This window comes from Trematomus bernacchii, unplaced genomic scaffold (genome assembly GCF_902827165.1).
Source record: "Trematomus bernacchii unplaced genomic scaffold, fTreBer1.1, whole genome shotgun sequence".
NCBI classification, from domain to species: Eukaryota; Metazoa; Chordata; class Actinopteri; order Perciformes; family Nototheniidae; genus Trematomus; species Trematomus bernacchii.
Genome location: NW_022987313.1, coordinates 6,155,724 through 6,183,695, shown reverse-complemented (window position 1 = coordinate 6,183,695; position 27,972 = coordinate 6,155,724). Strand labels below are relative to the sequence as shown.

Here is a 27,972-nt window from a genome sequence, read left to right as displayed (position 1 = left end):
AATGAATTCACCGCATTAAAACATCGGAGAGGATTAACATAATGAAACTAAACTGATGTAAAATACTTTGAGGTTGTATATGTCACGTTAGCATGTGTTAGCATATACACTTTAATCATGTGCGATAACCTACCATTTAAACACACAGGCGTTTTCCCCTTATGTGTCGTGAACACAGCCCTTTCCGTAAACGTCATATTGGCGGGAAGTAGTAGGGGGTTTGTTAAATACAGCACAAGCAGTATTTTAAACAAATATCTGACTGCAGCTCAAGTCACTGTGTGAACTAAACTAAAGTTAAAAAACGGTTACATGTAGCTAAAACTAAGATGTCAACTTCATCTGTGTCCAAGGTAACGTAATATCCTGACGTTATTATTTTTGCAGGGCTTCCTCGTGAAACTAGCTTGCAGTCTGTGACATAATATTGCCATATTAAAGTTTACTTTCTTTGTTTATGTTCATTGTAAACTTCCACTGTTTGTAACTTATCGCCGTATATATTACAGGGATGCTTTGTTTTCAAGCCCAGTGCTAAGAAGAAAAAGACACTCAGTTTGGGTGAGTTATGTTAATGTTAATAGAAGACTGTCCTCATTTTAGCTGTCTGGTGTTACACTCACCTTGATGCCATTTCTCCACAGAGGATAATTTCATCCATGGCTGTGAAGGGGCTGACGAGAGTAAAACACGATTCAAACTGTGTCAGGATCTTTGGGATCAAATTAAAACGGACACAGAGGTAAGAGCATTCAATGTGTTTCCTAACCAACAGAACAGAACAAATAGAAGTCAGGGATAATAGAGGTGAATGAATTAATACAATATTGTAATTGTTGGCAACCTTATTTATTATAAGCATTAGATCGATAACACTCTAAATCGTTTGGATAAAGCGATGAATGGACTGCCGAAGCAATGGATCTAAAGACATCACCCTTGACTAAGAGAAACATTTCTTACTATTTTTTGACCTATTTATTTAGGTAAACTATTCAACTGGGAAATAATTGGTTGTTGCACTAGGCAAGGTTCATACAATGTCTCAAAATATACAAAACCAAAGCAGTGAACACCCAGACTAAAAACAGCTGATGCCATCCCAATTGTACAACGGTGCATTATTTTAAACAAAACTCCCACACTAAAGAGATGGTAAACAATAGCCTTAATAATATTCCATCCAAACAGGGTATCATAAACAGTTTGTGGGTTTGAATTGTCATAAACAATGGGTTTAACAATGTTTTTTTTGCTATCTGTAAGCTTTTACAGGATGAACTCAACACGAAAATCCTGGACAGCTTGCTGGACTTCACGAGGAAGTGTTCTTCCACTCGCCAGCACAGTGACTGGGCATCACATATGAGGGCCAGCGAGATCCCCACAGCGGCTCTTGTTCTCGGTAAATTGTTGATAATAACCTATGTCATTTGCTGATTGATTATCCACAGCCAGTTTAGTATAAAATTATAATTTAATGTCTGTTTTTTCCCCAGTCTTGTGGTGTTCCAATATGGGGTTTCAAAGCTAACATTGTCATACATTTCTTTTTCTTTTTCTTTTCCTCTGATATCTTTCACATAGGTGTAAATGTCCCGGACCATGACATGACCTTCCAGAGTTTGTCTGAACTGCTCCGGCAGTCGGTGACTCCTCATGTGGCCTCAGTACAGGCCAAAGAGTGCGGAGGTAAAAGACTAGAGCGATAATTTAATTGCAATTTTAAGGAACTTATCTCTTTGTGTCCTAGAATAATAGTGGTAGTGACTTAATTCTTTCTTTTCTTATATTGTTTTCTTTTTCATTTCAGCCTTGAAGCATTTAATAAAGAGGGTCCTGGAGAGGTTAATGGGCACTGATGTGACTGTGGATGATGATGAGGAAGAGGAGACGGAGCAGACCAGTGCTCCGCTCCACAAGAGCGTGCACTGCTCCCTCAGTACACTCTGTGATTGGTACACTAGGAATACAAAGGTAGGACCGTAAAGCATAACCAGTGTACATGATTTTAGATTTGCAATTTGGTGCATGGAAAGACTTTGAAAAGCTGAAAGCACTTTTCCCTGTGTTTTAGAAATCCTACTCTCTTACGCCTGGAAAGAAGCGTAGCTCTCCGGTCAAAGATAATCTGCAGCAGCCTCCCATTGTCATTATTTTCAAAGATTTGGAGGCTTTCAATGCAAGAGTTCTTCAGGACTTCATACTCATCTGCAGGTAACTTCAATGCTTTAGCCCAGGGGGGTCCAAACTAAGGCTTGGCCCCCGGGATATTTTGAATTGGCCCTCAGCAAATTCAAAAAGTATAATGGAATATGGCCCACAAATTAAACTTGTGCTTGTCTTATATTGTACTTTTTAAATATACATGTACAAATATATTACACAGTAGTATTCATGTGTTAATAAGCCCACTTTTCAAATAAATTCAGTCAATTTAAAGTGGACCTATCATGCTATATTTGAATAATATAGTATAGGACCATACCTATATAAGGCATATTTATACTTTTTTTTTTTCAAAATACCAAACAGATCATGCATTTTAGCCATGCCTCATTTTGCTCAATTTGACATTTTTTAGCTCTGTTTTTGCAAGGGCAGATAATGTGAGAACAGCACCATCTACAGGCCTGGCATATGTACTACAGCGTCTCCAGCGCTTTCGAACGGCAATGGCCGTGGCTGTCTCCTCCTGATTGGTGGAGTTGGCCCAATAGCCGTAGCGCCACCGTCCTGACGTCAGGACAGTGTTCAAATCTGGATCAGTTTTTATCAGATCCGTTGCAGCCCCTTTTTTAGAGATTTGGGTATGGAGGAAAATAGAGAGGGTTGTGTTTTCTGACACTTGGTGAGTTCCCTGGAACACCGGGGACACATATTCATGTATAAAAGACGTACAAAAGTGCATTTTGCATGATAGGTCCCCTTTAAGTTAGGGAAACATTTTCAAACAAATCTTAGTTGATAAAAAGTGCCCAATAACTTAATTACATTACAAGCTTGAAATATACCCTTTATATTTCCTCTTTTTAAAAGCAATCTGAGGCTTCTGTTTTTAGAAGAGCTGCCAACAAAATAAATGAAACCCTATGGAGAGCTGAGATGTAGGCTGTTGTGTTTCTTAAAGCATTTTCAAGTATCAAGCATCATTTACCTACATTTATTGATTTTGTTAACTTATAACTTAACTTACGAGGCAACATACCTCTATAAGTGGCCCAGCCTTTCGTATATTTTTCTGTATGTGGCCCTCGGTGAAAAAAGTTTGGACACCCCTGCTTTAGCCGTACACTTGAACTGTTTCCTTATCATTTTATTGTTGTCATCCGCCTCCTGGTTATGGTATTAAAAGATAACGATTATTATTTGGAAAGTCGTATACCAGTCTGGTTTTGTAGCTACCTTCACATACACTTGGAAGCTAAGGGAGTTATTCTAGACACTAGTGTTAAACTAAATGATTCACTGAAGGAAAAATTCATCCATCAGTGTTTTAAATATCTCGTCTATTATTCAAACATCTGTTAAAACATGTTATCCATTCCCCAGCCGGTACATTGAACGTCTTCCGCTGATGTTCATCTTTGGTATCGCCACGTCACCCAGCACCATCCAACACATGCTGCCCCACTCTGTGTCCTCCCTGCTGTGCATAGAGCTCTTCCAGTCGCTCTCCTGTACTCAGCACCTGGCCACAGTCATAGACAAGGTAATGGTTACTCTCACATTCACTATAGGAAGTATGCATTAAAAAAATATGGTAGAGAGTGATGTAATGAGCTTCCACAACTGAAAGACTTTGTGTTATTTCTCTATCCTGTTTTATTCTAAATTAAATTTGCCAATCTTCCATCCAATTTTGTGTCAAACTGTAAAATAGATATACTTATGTAGACATAGCATGGTGAAATAGTGGGTATTGCACAACTTCTAATCATGAAGATTTAATAAGTAAAACTGTATCAAATTATTTTTTTGTTACGTCTACATTTAAGAAATGAACTCTTGTCCAGGTGTTTTGATTTTTTTTTTTGTTGTTTTTAAAGTTCATGAAGCAGAAAATACTTTTCATTTTTGAGATGTATAAACAGTTTTCATTAAAACAAAATAACAAGAAAAAACAGCCTTTTATGAAATGTGCTTGATTCAAATCTTATAAATAATAATGGAAGCTTGGTTTTTGCCGTATCTCATCCATTAGCAGGTTCACAAGCAACCTTTTTTGACATGGAAATGTTCTGTTAGAACAACGTTATTGCAATTTGATCTCTTTAAGTATACAGATATACAACATGAAGACATGAAACATGTTGCAGATTTTTTTTAATCAAATTGTGTATTTGGCTGCTGTGTTGTCTTGAAATGAATGACCAGGAAGTCAATTGTATATTTTGTCTCGTTTATGTTTCCAGTTGATCCTGACAACGCATTTCCCTTTCAAGCTCAACGGCAAAGTGATGCAGGTGTTGATCAGCATTTTCCTCTACCACGATTTCTCAGTGAGAAACTTCATCAAGGGTGTTCAGGTACAGAGTAGCTTCTAAGAGCTTATCCAACATGTGTATCCTATGTTTTTTTTACATTTTTAAAAATTGTTTTACAGAGTGGTCCGTCTTTTTTCTTTTTCTTGACAAAACAACAACAATAAGCACACAAGAACATGGGGTGTTTTCTTTTCAATATAAAACATTGACAGTATAGATCATTAAATAAAAGATTCAAACAGTTAAACAAAAGAAGGTCGCATCAGGGTAATATACACTTCTCCCAAATTTCCTCAAATTTAAGTTCGATAGAGAAGGTTATTCTTTCCATTACAAAGATGTCATAAATGATATCGTACATATAGATATAGATATTCTATCTTATCTATAGATGGGCTGTTTGGTTTGAGCCATTTCTTTGTGACTGCTACACTCAACATCCCAAATAAGTATTTTGTTTTAATATTTGTTGATGTTGAGTGCAGGTATCCTATGTTTTTTTTTTTACCAGTTTTCTCTTTGTATGTAAGTGTAATTTAGATAAGTGGTTTGCAAGCTTTCTGCTCTGTGTTGGTGCAGCTGGCCCTGCTGGAGCACTTTCACTCTCAGCCTCTCAGTGTGCTGTGCTGTAGGAAGAAGGAGGCTCTGCTTAATGTGATGCAGCTTGGTCACCAGGACCTAGAGAGGATCAGACAGCTGCCGTCCTTCAAGAGGTACACACACAAACACACACATATATCATTTAGTTTTATTCACCGGCTAACTCAATTTTTGTTCATGTGTTAGTACCTTGTTGTAGGATTTGATTGAGCTTTTTCAAATGTACAACTAATCATTTAAATAGAGTCTAACCTGTGTGTTTCTAGGTATGTAGAAAAGCAGGAACCTCAGGAACAGGAGCACCTGCTCACAGATGACACTCATTTGAAGGTACATTTTTGTTTTATCTCTACACCTGAGGCATTGGCAAGTAATGGAAGCACGTCAGAATCTAAGGCTTTTCTGTCTTTTTAGGAGGTGTGCCGGAGGCTGATAAAAGACCTTCGCGAATACCACAAACACTATTATCCCACCCTGAGGTGTCTCCACGCTCTGACCTCATCATTACCTCGATACCCGCTTGGGAAACAGGCAAGAAATGACTGCTCTATATAAAAAATTAAAAAAAAACTTTGTAGTGTTGAGGTAATTCTATCATGTCTTCTAAAACTGGAATTGTGTATGTGTTACAGATCAGAGAGCTCCATTTAATCTGTCTGGAGAAGAACGTCTGGGAGAATGAGGAATACCAATCAGCCATGAAGCTTCTGAAGTAAATCTTTATATTTAACTTGTGTTTCAACCAGAAGAACCGACATGGACGATCATGAATCCTCATTGTAGGCAGGAGGCTTTTCGAGCCATGCCCACTGTTTAAAAATAATCCCAAATTCCATGTGTTGTCAAAACCTTGTCAAAAAGTCTAATTTTTAATAAAAAAACATTATTTACACATTTTATTCTCTAGATGGCAGCATATGCAATGGTATTTGGATGTTTATTGCTCCTCCTGGTGGCCAAATAGCCATTTTTATACAGTCAAACAGCATTGGACCAATTTCCTTTGTTTGAGACTGGCTTTTTTATTGTGAACAAAGCAGAAGTTGTTAACCTCCTCACCCCAATCCTTACCCTCTAGGATGCTGGCTAAAGATGAGCTGATCTCTTTGCTCAAGAAGTGTGCGGAGATATTGCAGCATTCCATGTCTAAGAATATGAAAAGTGCTCTTCTCCAGCTGGAAGCCATGCTCGCCAAATTCAAGCAGTTGGACAGTAAGTAGTACAAATGGAGAGACTTGCATATCTTTATATCTTATTACCGTAGTTAGTGAATACGCAACAAATGATTTTGTCTTGTTCTTCACAGCAGTAGTTGCTGAACCCCCCCCTCCTGCTGAAGAGAGTATCACCTCCCCGATGAAAAACCTTCAAAAGAAAACGGATCTGTTCCAGCTGCAGAAGGTTTTTATGGTTTTCTGAAGAATGTGATCTTTACCGCATTTCTGTGAAGGAATTCTCTTCCTCTCTGATGAGTTTGATCCATAAATTATTCTCACATATTTCTAGGCCCTGCTGGAGATGAACGAGTCTCGGAGATCCAAAAAACTGAGTCCATTCGAGGTTCTGCGAAATGAAACTCTCCAATTTGTCGACAGCTTAGTGCAGTAAGAAGTATTACCTTCTGCTCTGCTTGAATTCAAATTGTAATAAATGTGGTATAAATGATTATTTGACTAACATCTCTCTCCCTCCCAGGAGCCACCTGTCTCCCCCAGAGTCTCAGACACTGTATGAAGTTTGCTACTACTCTTCTTCAGCCACTATGAGACGCCACCTGAATGCAGCACCGCGCACCTCCATTCAGGCTGCGCTCAACAGCCCCTTCTATTATCTCCAGGTACTTCTTAATTCCATCAAAGTGTGTAACTATCTTAAGATAAGGAGAAACTGAAAGCGGTGAGAGTAGCTTCATTGGGGTCTCTTTGCTTTTCCTTCAGAATGACCGCCTAAAGTCTGAGGATGGGTCCGTCTCTAACGCAGCTCCTGATATCTGCATCGTGTACAAACTCCACCTGGAGTGCGGCAGGCTGATAAACCTCTTCGACTGGCTGGAAGTGAGTTTATATGTTTGGTATTTGGCTTATAATTGAGTTTAATTTTTATTATGCAAAATCCACTTTTTCATGTCTGTTATACATAAACATGTGTCCCCTCTGTGTAAAGAGATTCTGAAAGTTTCAGGAAAAAAGATTCACTCACTTTTTGTCCTGATCCATTTAAAAACCTGTCTGAAAATGAACTGATCAGATTTTGGCCACTTTATGATGTCATAAGGTTTTTGGGTTGTGTAACCATTAGCCAATAACCAACCGCCACCTTATCACCTGAATCTCCTCCTAGAGCACCATTAGGCGCTTTCACTAGGGATGCTCCGATCGATCGGTCACCGATCGAGATCTGCCGATACTCACTCTCTACCGATCGATCGGTGCTCTCTAAACATGCCGATCGCGAGGGCCGATCGCATGACGTAAAATACATGACACTTTTCTCTGTACGCGGCAAAACAAGCTCGCCAAAATGGCTTCACCGGTCTGGCATTATTTTAAGGTGTCCGAAAAAGACAGTCAAATAGCGGTATGCAACGTGTGTGTGAAGCAGAAATCCTGCAGCTCCACCCGCTGTGATGGACCGGTGAGCGGAGCGAAACACACAAGAGTTAGACCTAACACACTTAGCTATTTTATCTACCTCTGGAACAAGCTAAACTAGTTATAAATATGTTTATTCTTCACTGTCGGCCTCACACATTACTGGATCAGCGAGCTGCATGAGACGATACTGACGGGCTGTCAGGAGAGGGAGAGAGGGGGAGAGAGAGGGAGAGAGCGCTTCCGCTCATTTCTCCCGTGGTATTATCCAAAGTGAATGTAAACTTGAATAATATACATAATTTGAATGTAATAATTAAGTTGATTGTTGTTTGTGGAAGCTCCAGTGAATGAGCCCCATTAACTGAGTTTTAAACATCACTTTAAATGGAAGATTTAAAGTGATGTTTAAATCTTCCATTTAGGCCCCGCCCACTCGATCGGATCGGCGATCGGTATCGGCCGATACTGATTCCGGCGATCGGCCCCAAAATTGGCGATCGGAGCATCCCTAGCTTTCACACCGGTGTACTTTTCCCAGGAATAGTTCCGATTGTTCTTGGGATTTTGCGTTCACACCAAAAACATCTGGAACTAGAACTTTTTTTTCGTTTTTTTCTGGAACCTTTTCACCCCCTGCTAGAGAGGTGGTACTTTCCTGGGGAGGAAAAGGTTCCAATTTCTGATTGGCTGGGCGAATTGCAAACCACGCCCCGTAAAACTCAGAAAAGTTTTGTGAAGCCGCCATTTTATTTGCTCGCATTAGCATTATTAGCATTAGCCCAGCGCACCAACGGAGAGAGACTAACTTATGGCAACACAAAATGAAACGTGGGAGCGGTGGAGTGATGAGGAGATGTCGGCGCTTCTGGCGATTTACCCGGGACTTCGGGTGGCAGTATACGCCGTGAAGTTGTTTGCGGCCTGCCAGTAAACCCAAAGCAGAAGACAAAGAAGTGACATCAGCGGCTTCATTTGCGTAATCCTCCCTCAGGGACTTATTCCGGTGTGAACGCGATCTACTCTTTAGTTCCAGGAACTAAAGAGTTCAGGGGAACTAAGTACTGGGAACTAAGTACGGCAAAGTGGCTATTGTGTTATTTTTAACCAAATATCTCGCAGAGGGGCGTGGGGAGTGGCTCCTTATTTTCATCTAAAGTAACAGACAGAGAATCAGCACTTTTGAAACGGGGCTGAAACTGAGGGGATTATAGGATGCTACAATGCATGATCTGTTTGGTATTTCGAGCCAAACACTTCAGAGACATGTTTTCTATATATCTGAGACCTATTATATATTGATGAAAAACAGTATAATAGGGGACCTTTAAGTAACAGCACATTTGCCCTACAAACTTTGTTGGAAGTTCCTCATTCTAGAGGAGGTTTTATTGATTCAGAGGATCAATATGTCACGTTATTGATCTGAAAATCCAATATCGGCCCAGAATGGACTAGATACGGACCTGGGTGAAAACCTGTTTATCTTGTTTTCAGGCCTTTGCGACTGTGGTGTCTGCTGCCGAGGGCAACGATCCCGACTCTGACAGTTTTGGGAAAGTGGATGATGTCAAACAGTATCCTTCCATAACTGAATCTACAAACATGTTAACCCGCCATCATACTATGCCACTGTTACTAACGTAATGCTAACAAACCGATTTGACTTCCATCCACAATCGATAAGTGTTGTTCCTTAGCTTGTTCTCTTCTAGCGCTCGTTTCATTCGAGCTGTGTCAGAGCTTGAATTTCTGGGCTTCATAAAGTCCACTAAACAGAAGACCGACCATGTGGCTCGAATCACCTGGGGAGGCTGCTGACACAACTCTCATAACTAAATCTCATGTAAATCTGTAGCTACAGTCTCCATTCACGCTCTTATCAAACTTGATTTTGTACTGTATTTTTTCCTCTAATAAAATATTTGCGAGTAGCGACTGAAAACCCACACTTTCTATATCTGTTTCTGGTCAAATCATGTCAGGTACTGGAGAAGTATTAGTAATAAGTGTCTTAGAAACGTAACTTGATAGGGTTGAGCCAATATGTTGCTATACTGTAGTATACATAGGTGTTATTTTATCAATTAACTATACTATCAGGTTGATTACATGCAATTAATAAACATTTCACGAGTATGTAGGTACATTTGCAGGAGTCATAGTTGACTAGAGATTGAGAAACCATTCACCAGAGATTGAGAAACCATTCACCAATTAAAAAAAACGAAGAAAATAATTGCTTCATATAAAAGACCTCACTTTTAGTCTTTTTAAATAATTGAATATTAGTTTGAATCAAAGTGGTACAACAACAATGTCTTAAATAATTCAAACCAATTCTGAACTCTTTAAAAGATTTTTATTGTTTTTTCCATTGAGTACATTGGTTTCAAAGTGATACCAGCAAAAAACAAGTCAAAATAAATAAAACACTGGTAGGGAGAAAAAAAAAATCAAATTAGCCCACTTAATGCTCAAATTAAAAAGTAATGAACAGAGGACAATCTGCAAACATATTCGCTCTGTTCTGCTGCGTTTCCTCCCCTTCCTCTCAGATTGACCAGCAAACCTTAAGTAAAACTCTTGCACTGCTTTATCATATTTACATGTAACAAACAGAAGAACAAGTGACAAAGCCTGGAATGCTGGGAATCATTACAAAAGTGAGATAACTGTAGATACACGTACAGCAGGAGGAACATAGGCCACCGGTAGAGATAGGGTCCTTTTAATTTACATAAGGAAGCACCTAGTTGCTAACAGAGTGGTAACAACTGACAACAGCTCCATATAAACCTTTGCCCAAAGACAGAAATATGGCACAGTAAGAAAAGTTTCATTTAAACTAGCTAAACTGAATCTCTTACAATGATGAGCTTTTTTTTCTTGTTCTTTCTTGAGATATCACGTGATAGCTTGCAGCAAGAGAAGGCTGTCTTGCAAATATTTCTGGGCCACACTCAGGAAACATCTGGAGAAGAGGGGGATGAAATAAAATACAGAAACCAGACATGTTACTTAAACTTCAAAAGGCAGAGCTCAAACAAAGATCCAAGACAGGAATGTGAAAATAATTTCAGATGAAATGAAAAAACTCACAGCTTGCAGGTTGCTCCCCGAATCGTCGCATTAGCTGATCATGTGTGAACTTCACAAAGGTGTCATATTGTTCTGAAATGTACAGGACAGGAAATAAGAATCAGTATTGTGCTTAATTAGTCTTTGAGATGATCAATTCCTTAGAGACTTGTCCTGTATCTATGGTACAGATCACACAAAGTACTTATAGTATTTATGTCATTAGGAATTAAAATATTCCCATATTCAAATCTGGCTTTCTGAAGTAAAAAATATCAAACATTTCTCTGTTGCAAATTCACATTTGAGGATGTTTTGCTTGGTTCACTTTACACACAGTAAATGAAATAAAAAAAGTTTGGGAAAAGTCAGTTAATTATGATATTAATATACATTTCATATGATAACTTGTGAGACAATTATAGAGGTGCTTCAAATACGAGTCCACTTATCAATTGAACAATGTTGCTTATCAGCATGAATGCCAAACTGTTGCTCGTTCTAGCTTGGAATTGTCATTATTTGAAACTGGACTCCATTAGGTTTTGGACTGCTGATTGATTTGTGTTATTCGGAGGCATAACAAATTGCTCAATGTGTACAAACCTGCCAGTTTTGAAGTCATGGTCTCCTCATACTCCTCTCGCACCTTCTCTTCCTTTTCTTTGAGCAGACGTTCACAGATCATTCCAACTTGTCTGAGGGTGAATAATGGCTGTTCTTTTCTAGTGGGTGAAATGCCTCCAGAGGACGTTCCTGTACAAATCAAACAAAAACCCTGAGAATCATGATGTATGTGGTATTTCTGGTTGCCTGAGTACATGTCACAGTCATTCTGGAGCGGTCTCTGGTGTAGGCAATGTGTTACTCAACCAACCTGGCATGCTGGAAACATTCATAGTAGACGACTGGGATGGGGACTCTGGAGAATAGCAGCACTCTGACTGTTGGTAGCCTCCATCTAGATGCTTCCTCTTTTGAATGCGTTTGTACTCCTGCTTGATGCTGTTGAGGATTTGTTCTAATGGGACAAAAGAAAGTGAAAAAGACAGTGAGGTATTTGTTAGGGAAGACAAAACAGCTGTCATGCTAGGATTCCAAATTCCCTTTCACATTGATACATATATATGTGTCTTGTTCATTAAAGTATGGTTCAACGTGATGCTAAAGCCTCTCAAACCGATGGCTGGTCAGCAGACAGGCCAACATTAGTAACATTACCTGCACTAAGCCTTGACGACGATTCCCCGAATGGCGAGGGCTCCATGCTAAGGTACTTCCTAGGGGATGAGGATGAGGACGATGGGGCCACGGGGATACATCTTCGTCTTTTAGGGGACGTAGGGCTCATCAGGGGATCGAAATCCATGGTCCTCTTCAGGGTGGCTCCACACGCCATGACTTCAGTTTGTTAAAGAGAGAGGGGGGGTGCGAAATACCGAAACAGGACAATATTGAAGTGTTAACATCATACGTTTCAAATAACTACCAACCACGACCAATGTTTAACAAGACTTGCATAGTAGAGTGTGCATTGTTACACTAAAAGCCGTTTCCTTCGCTTTGGAATACACGCTAAACATACTGCGCAGCTGAGGCTTTAAATATTTGCTAGCAAGCTAACGATAGCTGTGCTTGCTAGCCAATAATCAAAAAGAAAACAAAGCTAACGTTAGCTTTGGCTACCATACGTTGAACCCTGCGCTGATGTGTACATTTGAATACAAACGTTTCTTACCTTAAGGGGGGAAGTAGGTCTGTCCAACTGCGATCAACAATTCGTGTTACTCTAAAAGTTGCTTCCCAAAAGTTGAGGAGACGATCAGCCGGCTGCGGGCCAACTGTCTGCTGCTGTTAGACAGGGAGCTAGCTAACTAGCTGCTTGTTTTTTCATGCGGGGCTGTCGGCTTCTCTGCCCGTGACGTCACGTGCGAACTGAGCTGCAGTGCATCCTGGGTCATGTAGTGAAACGTTAACATATGATAAATTAAAGGTTAATGTCATCCTAATTATAGCATACGAAATGCGAAATTCACGTTTCACAATTTGACTACATTAGAGGTGCATCGCATACAATGTTGTGAACTACTACTTCATTCATCACTACAATCATTCCAGGGGAAATACTAGAGACAATGGATTTATGTTATATCTTGTATCTCCACAGGAGGGCAGTGTTACACAAAAAAACACACAGCAGGTCAACATGAAGTGAAAAAGTAGGCTTTAACTTTAAAATCCATAATACTATCACACAAAATTAGGCCTATTTCTTTGTCGCTTTCCTCAAGTTTCCGTTGTGAGAAATATTTGTATCTCTTAAGGCCCTAAAGTGCCTCAATGTAAAATATTTAAAAATCCTGTATGGGTGAACCATACACATAAAACAGGGTTGAGAGGCTCGTTATTAAGCGTCTAATTTAAGACCAAAGCCGTAGAAAAGGGTTCACAAGTAATGGTCTTTACTTGTACTTATACCTGCATTATATATGTTGCCTTCTGAAACTGCTGTACAGTTTTTTCTAAATATAACAATACCACTATACATAAATGCAGAGCTGGTAGAAGTACTCAGATCTTGTACTTGAGTAAAAGTACCAGAGTGTAGCAATAAAAAGTCCTGCATTTCCAAATGTTAATCAAGTAAAAGTACAAAAATAATTAGCATCAAAATATACTTAAAGTACCAAAAGCACAATTACGTATTATTCAGAATAATATATTATACTGTATGTTTTGATTATAATTATTGAAGCATTAAAGTGTTTTCACAGCTGGTAAAGGTGCAGCTAGTTTGAATTACTTTGTATACAGCAGGGTAGCTTGAGAGTTTACTCCAGGTGTAACTGAAGTCTTATTTAAGTGTTGAGTATATTTGAAATCATTAATCCAAATCTGTAAAGTAACTAAAGGTATTAAAGAAATGTATTGCAGTAAAAGTAAGTAGCAAAACATGGAAATACTCAAGTAAAGTACAAGTATATATTAGAAAAAGACACCAGGTATATGGACAAAAGTATGTTAAAAATAGTCAACTGTCATATATTTATTGAACACAGTTATAAGACACAATTGCACAGAGAAATTGCACAATGAATGCTTCACAAAAATACAAAAATGTAGCTTCTCACTAAATGATTTCACTGTTTCATAAACACACGTGTTAAGCAACTAACATTCCCAAATCACTACAGACTTAAGTTTTGATTTGATCAAAAACCTGTTTGTATTTCCAGGTATGACTCACCATTTTGCTTTGCAAAATATAAACACAAAAAATAAACAATAAATACATTAAAATAACATTAAAAAGCTAAATTTCACAATATCATGTTCTTACAGAATCATCAAAAGCTGATTTCAAATCACTAATGGGATGCTAATTCTATTTACAAGCAGTGTGCCCTCATTTAAAACGTTCATGTAGCATGACGGTATACACAGTTTCACCTTGCATTACTGTCACAATATTGCTATGATGTAGTGTAAAAAAAGAAAGGACCAAAAGGAACAACATATTTGTCTACCTTTAAGCATAAATCTGTAACTTAATGCACAACCAAACCGCAGCAACAGAGCGGAGTGTTTAGCTTGTAACCGTTGTTGCAGAAAATATGCTTCTGGTTGATATAACTATAGGGTTTACTGAATATAATGAGATACAATTGGTATTGTCAATCAGAATTGTGCAACTTAACAAACAACTTCTCAATAACAGATCATGAACAGAGTATCATCACACTCCACCATACAGTTGGATGAAATATTACAGATTTTTAGTGTCATCAGAAACTTGATCTTCAGTTCTGTATCTAAGTCTTTTTTTGGCACATTTCACAGTAACAGAACAGTGCAGTAGTAGTGTCAGAACTATAATCTACAATAACTTCACAGTTGTACCAGAGTAGTGCAGCTTGTCTTTTAGACCGGCTCTGCTGAAGAAGTCTCAGTCCCTCCAGAAACAGAAACCTGGGCTACTTTTTTTCGAGTTTTTCCGCAGCGGGCTCCATCTTTCCCCGCCCCGCCTGCTGCTGTGCTTCTCACACTCCTGCTGTTCCAGTCACTCTCAGCGCTGTTGTCCAGAGTCTGCGTCGCTCTCCGGCACATATGGCAGATGTTGACGAAGGCCCTGCGCAGGTCCTTGCTCCTCATGGCATAGATAACAGGGTTCACGGTGGAGTTGAGCAGGGTGAGCATGCTGCAAAAGGCAAACACAGTCTTGATGGAGTCGTTCACCTTCCCGAAGAGGTCGTACACCATGATGGCTAGAAGTGGGCCCCAGCAGATGATGAGGGCCACTAGGATTAGAACCAGGGTTTTAGCCAGGCGGAGGTCCATCCGGGCCTGCTCTGGCCTCACCGTCTGTACTTTAGTCCCTTCTGCAGTGTAGATAATCACACTCCTCTGGGAGCTGCGACTCAGCATCCGGACAGCATGGTTGTGGGACTTCCAGAGGATGTAAATGTAGGCGTAGATGATGAACAGGACCAAGATCATTGTCATCCCGATCCAGAACATCAGGTACTTCTGGTCGATTAGAGGGAAAATGTCCGAGCAGACAGAGTTGAGACGCTTGCAGTTCCACCCCAGCAGAGGCAGCAGTGAGAAGACGATGGAGATGGTCCACATCACACTGAAGGCAATGACTGCTTTATTCTTTGTGACGATACGTTTGTACGCCATGGGCCTGTGGATGGAGATGTAGCGGTCGATCGCAGTGAGAAACAGACTGCCCACAGAGGCGGTGAAGGAGGCGATGACCCCCGCCAGCTTAAAGAGGAAAATATTGGGGCTGTCCTTCCTGTGGAGGACGTGGAAATCCAGGAAACTGTAGACAAATATGATACTGCCGATCAGATCAGCCACAGCAAGACTGCCTATGAAGTGGTAGGAAGGCCGAGACCGAAGTGTCTGGGAGTGTAGGATCACAACCAGCACCATGAGGTTCTCCAGCACTGTAAATGTACCCAGCGTGAGAGCCAGGATGGCGACTGCGAGCTGCTGTTCGGGAGTCAGAATCATAAAACACTCCATGTTGTCCACAAAGTCCTCCCCACACTGTGCCGCCCCTCCACTCTCCACAGACGTGCCATTACTCAGCAGAAAGTCCGATACATTTGTGGGGAAAATGGGAGCGAGGCCGCTGATAATTACTTCCTTATTTCCAGGGAAGGCGTTACTTATCGAGGCGGAGTGAGGCTTCTCAAAATGGAAACGGTTCTTGACTAAAGTCGAGTCAATGGAGGTGTCGTCGTAGCTGGCGTCGTTGGAGCCGAGATACTGGACACCTGTCGTTAGTGTACTCATTGTGCTGCCTGCAATCCTTTGCAAAGCCAACTTCATGGCTGCCTTGTGGCTGTAGAGATGCTCAGTGGAGAGGACTGTGGCGTAACAGCTTTACATCCATGCAAAGGGACATCTATGAAGGAAATAAAAGGAGATTTTATCTCATGAATAATGCAATAATTTAATTGAAAAAGACTAAATACATCACATTAAATTCAATTATTATATTAATTGAGTACATGAAAAATCATCAATGGTTAATATAGCGGGAAAATACATTTGTTGCTGGGAGATATTGTGCATCAGCCAGCTGACTCCAGACCAGATGCATCCCAGACAATAGTGGGAAACTGAACAGTTGATGACAAACCTGTGCAGCCTCAGGGGAAATCACTGCATTAAGTATGTAGGACAGTCAAGCTTACTTATTCATCAAAGCAGGTCATTAGGCATTACGCTTTTGAATCTTCTCAATAATCATTGGATTAATTAGGTATCTAGGGAGAAACCAGATAAAGACTGCACAAATCTGTCCAATGATCCGTCAACATTTTGATACCAGTAATTATGATATTAATAATTAACGGTGAAGTTTGCATTGAGGGTTTGGAATAACACTATTTGAAAAGCAGGAACAGATTTAGCTCACATTTAAACTTGAGATTCGAAAAAAATACGTTAAAAGAAAAATATATAGAGTCTACACCAGTTTGATTTAAAGCTGTCCCTTCATTAATTGGGCGATTATACTCAAAATAAATTAAACAAAGATAATTAAAAACACGATTAAAACAGCAAATAAAAAGAAGCCTACCTTGATTTTTTCAGCACAAACATTTTTCCTCGGTTCATAACGCAAAAAAAGCAAAGAAAACAAAAAGAAAACTGGGAGTAAACCAGTCGGTTGTCTTCACTCTCTTCACCAACAGTTGCAGCAACTCCACACAGGACTGGAAGCCAGTTGGAAATTACATTTGTTGTTGTTTTGAGGATATGCCGGGGGGAATATCGTAGGTTTACTCCCCGGATATACTGTCAGTCTGAACTACAGTGAGCTGCGGACAGACAGCCGGTGCAGAGTGCTGTGGGAGCGCGCGGTGTTAAGGTTTTGTGCGCCTGCTGGTCACGTGGTCTGAGGTGTTCGAGCGCAGAAGGGAGCGCAGCCTTGAGCATCATCCACACCTATTTATATAAGAGCAAAACAGCTGCTGAAGGCAACACATGAAAAAACAGCAGTGTATTATTGTTCAGTGTCCCAGACCAGTAATAAAGAACATTTTGCATTTATCGGTGGATTTTGTCTCGTTTCTGACCTGATTAGATGTAGAAAAGTATTGAGATGGAGACTTGTAATTTGTTATTTCATAATCCAAGAACTGAACAGCATGTTATCCCACACAGAAACATGATTAATGTGTTGGGTCAATTAGACGTCAGTTTCATCTCATGTCTTTATTTATAAGGACATCACACATGAATCAACATTTCTGTAAATGTGCCAGTGTTAGCCAGCTGGTTCGTTCTGTCCTTTGGTGAGATGTTTTTTGGAACAGACCAAGAACTACAGTACATTTCTCTGTTAGATCCTGTGTTAGCAATTAACAGAATTACAAACACACTTATTTTGGATTTAAGAGAGACAGAGCTGTGAAAAAAATAAACCTTTTCATCATTCAAATATCTAGTAATATCAATTAAATTCGGATATGTAAGGGTCTGTTCAACACAAACAGATAAAAGGTATATTTTATTCTTATTAATTTAGAAAAATAGACTTATATGATATAAATATATATAATAAAATATGATAAAAAAAAACGTTTGTTTTTTTAACTGTAAATAAAATAAAATAAATCTTTCAATACATTTTTATTATTGCTATTATAAAAAAACAATTAATAAAGTATTCTGAATCTGATGATTGATTCTGATATCAGCACATCCCATTTTGGACTGTGGTGGAAGGTAAGAAAGTAACTAAGTAATTACTTTTACTTTACTTGGGACTTTTACTAATAACACAGTATTTTTAAACTGTAGTATAGCTATATCCATGTAAGTACTTCTTCCAATACTGCTTATGTAATGTGAAGTGTACAGCAATAGCATGCTGATAGTCACCTTGTGCAATTCCTCTGAAATGTCCCAGCCACAGTGCTGGTAAAGTATTTATGTATTCATTACTGCAGTTGTGGGTCACGTGCACACGCTATTAAGAGTCCTTTTCCTGTCCTGCGCAGCTGCACAATTATTTCCACTATGCACTCCCAGCAGAGCTATCTCCCAAATTACATGTATCTTGTTGTGGAAAATACATGACATTTGGCGTTGCAACATCATGGGAAAACAATGAAAGACTGTGCACATGATGCCAGTGCTTCCAGTTTTGGCAGAACAGAAGAGGCTGAGGAGTCATCCAACTAATTACTGAACACTTGTTATGCGGCGTTTGAAGCAGATTCAGGCAGCAATTGATCACTTGTGGCAAAGCAGTATATCCAATATAAAGATATTACACAGACACACGCAGAGTAAGTGGAACATCTTGTTAATGACTGTTGATTGTGTATTTTATATTCAGATACATTTAAGGTGACTTGAGGACCGAAAGCTAATTTGATTGAGATACGATTTTATGTGGTTTTGGCTTCAAGCAGCATCCATTATCTCTCTGAGCAGGGGGGGAGATATTGCAATCCATGTCCATCATAATAATTATCATCAATATTTCAGTGTCATTCTCACCAAAGCCTCAGTGAGCGAGGGAGTGATTTCAAAGACAAAGCTGTCTGCGACGATGAAAGGCTTCAACGAGATTGTACTAGCGATTTATAGAAGTTACATTTTCCTAAATCCTCTTCCAACATGTGGGCCGTGCAGTTATGGGAAGCTGCTGCCATTGTTTCACGTCCATCTTAATATCGCAAGTGATTGATTTTTAGCAGGATTCCACTGAAAAAGCACCATAATGCATCTCATTTAATATTGATTTTTCTCCATTTACAGTCAGTTCATATTTGAGTAGCTGTCTACATTATGAAGTCATTACTTTCAGCCACACAGGCTCAAAATATATGCAAAAACATTGAATTAAAGTCATTTTTAAAACATCTTTCCTTTGGCTACTTCACACAAACATCCTGAGGGACATCTTATGTTGTGATATCAGAGCAAAAAGCATTTTACACACCCAGCATGTTACCAGACCAGACTCTAGAGCAGGATGTCTCTGATGTGTTTTATGTCGAGGGCTTGGAACATGGGAGGGAGGGAGGGAGGGCGGGTGAGGAGAAAAAGATGCATAAACAGTGAAGGGAAGGAGGTTGATGATGAACACTGACAGCTCTCAACAGTTTTCTAATCTGCCACCTCTATATTCTGTTCCTCCCAAACTGGAAACACTATAGACAGCAGTATAAAAGAGATCAAATCATTGTTTCATTTAGAAAACGACACAAATATATGTTTTATTCTCCATGTTGTGCACAGAAAATTAATGCATCGTTACCTATCATCAGCTTTCCTTAATAAACATGTAATCCTGGCTTCATTAGGCAAATCAAAGGTGTTTGTGAATGCATTTTCAAAAGACTTTAAATTGAACAAAGACTCCGTCAGCAATGAAACAACATCAGAGAGATAAACAGTTAGTAGGCAGAGTGTAGAAGAGTACGGCATCATGTTTCTTTCTCATCATATTTTCAGGACATTATCCTCCTTTGCAGGGAATGGCAGCACAGCAGAGAGGATGTAGTGGTTGTGACTTAATGTGTTAGAAACTGCCTCTATAAAAAACACAGACAAAATGATTACAAGTAGTAATGCACTTGTTTAATATTTGATAAACAATCTAATCATGTTATCTCCAATGCATTCATGTCCGTTGAAGTAGTGGGGAAATGTCCTTCTGCAATATAGACAGACTAACAGCCTTATGGTCAGTGGGTACAATCCCCTTCATGCACCATTAAGTCATGTAAAGACCTTTTGTTTTATCTCAGCAGAACACAGTGGTAATCACAAAGATTTAGCAGGTGGTTCAGTGAGTGCTCACTTGCGTAAACACTATGCAAATGAACGCTGCAGGCACAGATGAATTACTCAGGCAGCAGGGCTTGATATCACAGCTCAGAAGAACTGTTTTTCTCAGTGTTATTTGTTCCGTGATTTTCAGGAGGAACAGTGATTGGGTACCTAGTAGACCAGAGGAAACCGCGACGCAGAAAAGAGAGAGCATGATCTTAAATCGCCGCGCTGAGCCATTGGCTGATTCAGAGCCAGGGAATAATTAATTTGCTCTACACCCAGCTGCAGAGCTGCAGAGACAGACGAGGACCCCGAGTGGACCTGACTGCCATGAGACCAGCAGTCATCTGTAATCACATGGCCCTTATCTGTCAGGAGGACGACAAATAGAAATTATTTTTAGCTGTTCACCTACTTGTTCTTTTTCTGAACAACTTGTTTTTTTTACAAGATCCAGAGTTTGCAGTGCTATAACGTCAGTACTGAGATTTGGTCTTGGGCAGCTTTGTTAAAAAGCAGTGAGCAAAACACGGACATTTTATTACATTTGAAGTACTTCGTCTTGCTTGACAAGCGTGTCTGACACCCAGTTGGTAGAGAGAAACATAAGCTTTAATTTGAAGTCAGTGGTTCAGTCTGTAGGGGATTGGACTTTGGACCGAAGGGTCGCAGATAAATACAGAAATGGAAAGGAGATCATTGATGCAGTACCCAAAAATACTTGATGAGGAACTATTTATTACTAAACATTACACTATAGCATTAATAAAACAAACAGAAGAAATTAATAACAGATACATGGCAATGGGAAAGATATGCAATACAGACTTGCTTAAAGTGCAGTTCAGGCTAGCTATGCTCATATTTTGCATTATATTCATATTTCACAGTTTGAGCCTGATTCCTATCTTGCACGTCCATAAAACAACATTTCATAACCACCACACGTCTATCTATTCTCATTCTGCTCACTCCATCACCTTTATTCACCCATTAGTGGCAAATGCATGCAGAAAAACAATTTCAGACTGCTCTCACATCCCAGGGGAAGTTCGTTCATCACGGATACTTTGTGTATCAGCTTTTAGCATTATCACGAGATGAAGAGGCTCCACCACAAACGAGTTGACATTATAGAACAAAGAGTTTGAAATTGCTTTTGAAATGTCCTCTCTTGTGTTTCATGGTCAATGCAGAGAGTTATAAAATAAGTTCATACAGTATATTTTTAAAGTCTTGCTCTAGGCTTTCACTGTGGTGTGGTGCGAGCATTAGCTGGCGTATTGAAGAAGTCTAATAGTACCATAAAGTATATGAATGTCTTTCAGTCTATGTACTTGTGATGAGCAGCAAAGATGGTCTTTCTTGAAGTGTTTTGCCACCAATAGCACATGCAGCATTAGCGTTGACTGTTGGTCAGATGTGGGTTGTGTGTGAACTCATCATCGTTAACAGAGCAAAACTAAAATTGACTCATGAAAGGCAGAAAGGCTCCATCTGATGCGGATAACATTTTTCTTTTGGCCGTTTAATATTTTTCTTTCTCCTTTCAACTTTCTATTAATGTCTTCCCACTTTAAGGAATAAAAGAGTGTCTGGCAAACAGATACATTTAGATGAAACATGCACTCAATTACTGCTTTTATCAAATAGTATTGTATTCCTGGCAATACAGCAAAGCCACAGCAGGATGACCAAAGTTTCACCGGCATGATGACAATGTCACATATGCCAAGACCTTCTTAATAAAGGGCTGGGGTTGAAGATGAACATAAGTGACAGATGATATTTCAGCTCCCAATGACATTCAACTGCTGTGATACTGCATGCTGTGAAATATTGTGCAAGTCAAATACATTTAAACCAGCTCAGTAAAATATGTGGTACACCACGGCCACTGCATGCAGGAAATCATACCTGTGTATTTTTATTCTTCAAATGTTGTGAGCAGTGTGTGAACATCATGTAAGCTTTATAGTCGCCATACCAGAATTAACTTCTCAAAATGCAAAAAAAAAGTGTTTAAATGTATAAAAACAATTGTCTGGTCACATATCTGTATATTATGTCCATTCACCGGATCATGGTTTATCTCACGTTATTTGTTGTTTCAATAAATACTGTTAATACATGTTAATTCTTATTTCATATTTTTTATTGGACTTTAATTATTTGAATTCCTGTGTATACTCCATGTGTAATATCTGTGCTTCTTCCTATTCGGTTGCTGCCTTGACACGTGAATTTCCCTATGGGCATTGCTAAAGGTTCAATTATTAGCCTAATCATTTCTTAAAATTAGTAAATATGGGAGTAAATACAGAGAAAATATGGAGACACACTCGAAAGATCATTTTTGATTTCCAAAGGAAAGTGGTGCTACATTTAAACACAGCTGATCCCTTTCTTATAGTTAACTCATAATTAATCACAAGTTACATACATGTAGGAAATCTCCAAGGAAATTATAAGGAATTTAGGGAAATTGAAATAAACGTTCGATGTTTGATTTGTTGTGCAGTAGTTTATTTTACAGGTGCATCTGTCACATGCAGACTGTGAGATTGTGTATTATTGTCATCATCAGGTTGTATTGCAGGGTCACCAGTTGGACATGAGCTGATGATGACCCTCAAGATGATAAATGTGTTCTTCAGTAAAGTGTCCTGTAAACGAAGCGATCTTGAAAAGAAATAGCACATGAGGACAGATTTGATTATAATTCTTGTCAGGTGGAACTCATATCTCCCCTTCTGACGGCGATCACAGCCATCTGGGCTGGAAAATAGATTGATGGCTACAGAGCATAAACAACCCTGCTGGCAGCCAGCATGCTGAACTTGGCGATCAGAGACGATTCCTTCACTTTATACCTAAGCCCCCCCCCCCCCCCCCCACACACACATACACACACACATTGACAGGCACACACACTTCACTTATCACTTCACAGCTTGTGGCCTAATTGACTTCAGGCTTACACGTATGTGGGCTGAACTTCGAATCATCTGCGGATATTACTCAGCCAGGCGGCACAGTGTTGCAGAACAAGTATCAGCATTGAATAGAAAGTAAAGTTTTACATGTTTTAGAAGTCTCTCTACGTATTCACTTTTCTCCTGTAGTTCTAAGGAATCATCTGTTTGTGGTGTGTTTTCCCAAATGTAATCCATATTTTTCAGGCTGCTTCATAATCTGAATTTTTCTTTGCCTCCACTGATTTGTTTGTGGCTTTTCATCAAATGTATTTCTCATCCAACCTTCAAGTAATACCAGTGTAGCTCTGCAGAAAATTAATCCTCTGTTTGCAGACAAAAACAATTATCAATCTTATTTCTGATGTAGAAGCTGAGATGATTATAAAAGCTGCTGCGTGTCATTGTGAGCATTCCAGGTGCATCACCATGGAGACACTGCTGCGCCAGTACTGCACAAGGTCACCTGGCTTATACCATTGTGTGTGTGTGTGTGTGTGTGTGTGTGTGTGTGTGTGTGTGTGTGTGTGTGTGTGTGTGTGTGTGTGTGTGTGTGTGTGTGTGTGTGTGTGTGTGTGTGTGTGTGTGTGTGTGTGTGTGTGTGTGTGTGTGTGTGTGTGTGTGTGTGTGTGTGTGTGTGTGTGTGTGTGTGTGTGTGTGTGCAGAGACTTTGAGATGACACAAAAGAAGTAAACCATAGTTGGTTTGATGATAGTGTGTTTGAAAAGCAGTGGATGAATGTATTGTTATTATTTGGGTCTATAATCACGACAGGATTGTTGCGATCCTTCAGGCTAGATTGCTTTTTTTGCTACGTGCCAGTTTTTTTTTTAGGGATACATGAGATTGACGGATAGAAATATTATACTTGCCATTGTATTAGTTTGTGTGGCTTCATCCACATGGGTTGAAATCCAAGGTCATGGTGACTCACTGCTTTGAAAACTTTATTGCATGCAAAATATCCCAATATGGCCGAGTGAAAGCGGTTTGAGTCTTCAGCCGTGGATAGTAATATCATTGTTCTCAGATTATATTGACACTTGAATAATAATGCAGGTCATATTCTAAATGTGTTATTGTCAACTAATCCCACCAACAATGCACTCTGTAGGTCACTTTTTAGTGTCTTTCAGCTTATTGTTTTGATTTTGTGCCCATGGCTCTACTGTTTTGGTTCACTCTCACTGATAGTTGTGCACTTTTAAAGTGAAAAAGCTCTGAAAAACTGCTCAGACAAACTTCAGACATAAAACAGTGAGTAACTAGTGAACATTGGAGCAAAACGCAGCTAAAGAGGAAGCTATTTTTCTCATGAAGCCCAAAGCACAGCAACATTATGGGTTAATATTGGACATACATTCACCATATGTCCAAAAAAACACAATTGGTTTAAAGACAGGTTGAACTTAACCTTAACATAATGGGAATACAACACTTCAGCAAATTCAGCTACAGATTCCCTCTCAGTATTGTTAGCATCAGTATGGTGCATGTTGAGGGACAGTGTGTTTTATTGTTGTGATTCTTTTTCTTTTGGCCAGCAAAAGAGCTCTGTTGCACTGAGGAATAAACCAAATTAGGTTTTGGGTACATGTCAATATTTGTTAGATGGTCTTTATTTGTTGACGATAAGAACAATGTAGAAATATTGCCAGACATATCCTCTCATTTTTGGTATAATTCATAACACAAGAAAAGTTTTCAAGATATAAATACGCTGAAGCCTTGTTGTTATTGCAGGTTGGTTTGAGTAATGTGTTATATCAGTTTTGGTCTAACACAGTTTGGGTTCATGCAAGTTCAACCCTCATCAATCTCTCTCAAATGCATGTTTGTGGATGAGGTCAAAGGTCATGACCACCAGAGTCCGGAGATAATTGTTAAGTTTTGATTGATTAATGACATGTCAAACAACGACACCTGTTCCTACAATTCATCTATTTCATTTTCTAATAATTCCCAAATTCAGATTCACTGAGTCAGGCTTTCTTTGCATTAACCAGCCTGCTTTGCTTTGCAGTGTGTGTGTGTGTGTGTGTGTGTGTGTGTGTGTGTGTGTGTGTGTGTGTGTGTGTGTGTGTGTGTGTGTGTGGTGTGTGTGTGTGTGTGTGTGTTGTGTGTGTGTGTGTTGTGTGTGTGTGTGTGTGTGTGTGTGTGTGTGTGTGTGTGTGTGTGTGTGTGTGTGTGTGTGTTTGTGTGAGAGTGTGTGGCATCAGAGAAGATGTCTAAATTATTTCTTTGATGTATGAGCGCTGGGAGCTTGGGACAGAGCCTAACATCACATCATTAAAGCTGACAGGTTTTTATAGAAGAAGTAAATGTATTAGCAGCGATTTTTTTTCATCTTGACTTTGAGGTGTCATTAGTGTCCCTACAGCCATCTGGTTCTCTTCTAAATAACTAACATTAACAATGTTTATAAAAATAAAGGCTAAAGTATGTTGTTCATTTGTATAAGATATCAGAGGCATATTAATGTTAGCTTCAAAAGCTTTCAGTTATTTTATCCGTGTTTTTGTGATTTGCACTTTCGCTAACATCAACAAGCTTCTATTTTGATCAAAATTAGCTTTTATTCATTCTCAACAGAGATTTGGGTTGGCAAAAATACAAACCGACAGAGATGCCGACAACATGACCTCCAAAAAGTGGAAATTTCAGTCCTGAAAAATAGCCTCAGTGGTGTTGAAACGAGATAAATAAGGGGAGATGGAAGCAGGAGCAGGAGGTCGGATGTAGTGGTTGAATGAAAGCATTAGTGTTTTGTTCTGTTCCTTTCTCGTTTGTTTTGTAAATTGTTTTACCTTGAAGCCTGAAAGCAAACAAGAAATGCGAGACAGTCTCTTAAAAAGGAGAAAATGTGAAATAAAAACAAGCGCCACATGCTATTCATTCCACGCCAGAATACAAATACCATGATTTTTCCTGAGGGCGGTGCTCGACTGAAGGATCATTGAAATATAGAAACTTAATTCCATAAATGAGATGCAAGTTGGAGTTGTACTAAGGGTTGCTTTTCACAAGTAGACTCTTGCACGCCAGAGTAGCTGGAGTGATTCAACAACAACAAAAAGACATATCTGAAGTGATCAGGATGAACAGAAAGAGGAAAAGGAAAAGAGAGTTCACTGAAGAGACCAGGAGGGTCAGAGCAGGAGAAAGCCAGGAGGAGATGAAGCAACCTGGTCTCACCAGAATGCGTGACTCCACCACGACTCCTTAACATCGCAGTGCGTGGTGGAGTCACGAACTTTGCTACATTTACGTGTCGGCACCACGCAAACAACCCCAATGTAAAGTGAATGAGGCTCCTTTGTCGTGGTGCACACACGCATTTCTACAACGTCCCGCAGTGAGCTTTTATTCTATAAAACGTTTTTAAAATCTACTTTATAGCTTGTAGTAACTCACGGGAGGCTTCTTTTATTTTATTTGTATTCATAATAATTTTTATTTTTCGTCAGAATGTATTATGGTGCATTAGTTACGAATTTTTGTTCTCAAAATACAGTGCATTGTGTGTCATACAACTGTGATTTTTATTAAATGAGTTAGTTTTTAAGGAAGGCCAGAGCTTCAGCTGTGTCAAATAGATTGTTCCCTTTAGTTAACGTTATTTAAAAGATAATTATATTCCTATTTGATCATGTCCCCTTTATTGTATTACGGACCCAAAGAGCGATGAGCGTCCATTCCCATTGGATAACGGAGGATTTTACACCCGGAAGTAAGTATTCTCCTTACTGTCGATTGATTTTATTTACAGTGATATCTGCACTACTCATCGACTCAAAAACACCAGATTATCCTTGTTAATTACACAACATTGATTGGTTTAAATTGTGTGCAATGCTTTTGTATTTTCCCCTTTCGATTCGGAGAAACAAATATTTGTTCGTAGTGTGTGGATGGCAGAAGACACTACACTACCCAGAATCCTCAGCTATGGGACTACACCATGTGCTTAGAACGTGTCCTACCCTTTATGGCGCGTTTCCACTACACGGCCTCGCACGGTATGGCTAGGCCTCGTTAGGACTGGCTCACTTTATGGCGCATTTCCATTACAGTTTAGGAACTGGGGTAGTATCTATAGTAACGCAGTGTAGGCGGAGCCGTGACGTCATCTTCAATGAGAACCCCAGAAAAACAACACAGCCGTTAGCTGTTAGCACTCAGAGCTCACAGCTCCTCATATATGTTCAGAAACTAGACAAAAGTTAAACAAGTACAAACCACAGACTGCCTGTGTCATGGCGAATACAGTCGCTGCTTTATTTATGTCTGTATAGGCCGTTGTTGTGAGTGTGGACGGTTGGAGCATATACTGCGTTAGCTTAGCCAATCTCCATTTAGAAAACACGCATTTTAAAAGGTTTTTCGTCTGCCGTCTGTCTGCAGACTTGTCAAAGCATTAATTCATGGTTTTTACTAACCGGTATCAGTATGTTGTTACTTCGGCATCATTTTGAAACGTGTATTACAATTAAATCACGGTCAAATATGTCCATCTTGTTGTAGTTGTAGCCCCCTTGCCAGCGATTCTCTCTCTAGTTTAGCATACTCAGCCCGACTCAGCCTCGTTGTCTCTGGCCCTAGACCCACGATTTTATGAGGCCAGAAAAACTGTGAATTAGGACCCGCCGGCCGGTACTAGGCCAAGTGGAAACGCAACCAAAAACGGGCCGCTGACGTCACAGCCCTCTTAAACCGTGCTCCGCGCTGTAGTGGAAACGCGGATATATTCTGTTATTGTTTTGATATTTGTAACACAAAAGCGATGTAAAAAAACCCACAGCAACACAGAAAAGATGGTCTTAACATGACCCAGCGGTCTAGTAGTTAATAAAAAACAATAATATCAAAACAAATTATTACTACTAACTTTATTGTGAAATTAAAACCGAACGGTAAAAGAATAGT

The 27,972-nt window shown here is 39.5% G+C and overlaps 3 protein-coding genes across 4 annotated transcripts; 1 reads left to right on the top strand and 2 right to left on the bottom strand.

The window, feature by feature from the left end:
- Positions 1-192: 192 nt before the first annotated feature.
- Positions 193-9,625, top strand: orc3 (origin recognition complex, subunit 3). 2 transcript variants are annotated; one of them, XM_034122648.1, is made up of 20 exons: positions 193-353; positions 510-561; positions 645-742; positions 1,267-1,405; positions 1,588-1,692; positions 1,814-1,977; positions 2,078-2,217; positions 3,553-3,712; positions 4,416-4,529; positions 5,067-5,200; positions 5,354-5,417; positions 5,502-5,618; positions 5,720-5,799; positions 6,166-6,299; positions 6,397-6,488; positions 6,594-6,691; positions 6,783-6,924; positions 7,025-7,141; positions 9,176-9,255; positions 9,394-9,625. In XM_034122648.1, exons 1-20 carry the CDS (start codon positions 330-332, stop codon positions 9,497-9,499), a joined length of 2,160 nt encoding a protein of 719 aa, XP_033978539.1. In that variant the 5' UTR covers positions 193-329; the 3' UTR covers positions 9,500-9,625. The 2 variants fall into 2 exon arrangements, with proteins under 2 accessions (XP_033978539.1, XP_033978532.1); XM_034122641.1 differs by having other exon boundaries at positions 6,394-6,488.
- Positions 9,626-10,023: 398 nt separating this feature from the next.
- Positions 10,024-12,667, bottom strand: LOC117479052 (akirin-2-like). Its single transcript, XM_034126076.1, has 6 exons — positions 12,498-12,667; positions 11,981-12,160; positions 11,637-11,780; positions 11,366-11,515; positions 10,781-10,852; positions 10,024-10,652 (listed from the first exon to the last, which is right to left on the bottom strand). Exons 2-6 carry the CDS (start codon positions 12,156-12,158, stop codon positions 10,642-10,644), a joined length of 555 nt encoding a protein of 184 aa, XP_033981967.1. The 5' UTR covers positions 12,159-12,160; positions 12,498-12,667; the 3' UTR covers positions 10,024-10,641.
- A 1,128-nt stretch (positions 12,668-13,795) lies between these two features.
- Positions 13,796-17,100, bottom strand: LOC117481480 (cannabinoid receptor type 1B-like). The gene is made up of 2 exons (XM_034129220.1): positions 16,860-17,100; positions 13,796-16,178 (listed from the first exon to the last, which is right to left on the bottom strand). Exon 2 carries the CDS (start codon positions 16,100-16,102, stop codon positions 14,681-14,683), a length of 1,422 nt encoding a protein of 473 aa, XP_033985111.1. The 5' UTR covers positions 16,103-16,178; positions 16,860-17,100; the 3' UTR covers positions 13,796-14,680.
- Between the last annotated feature and the right edge of the window lie 10,872 nt (positions 17,101-27,972).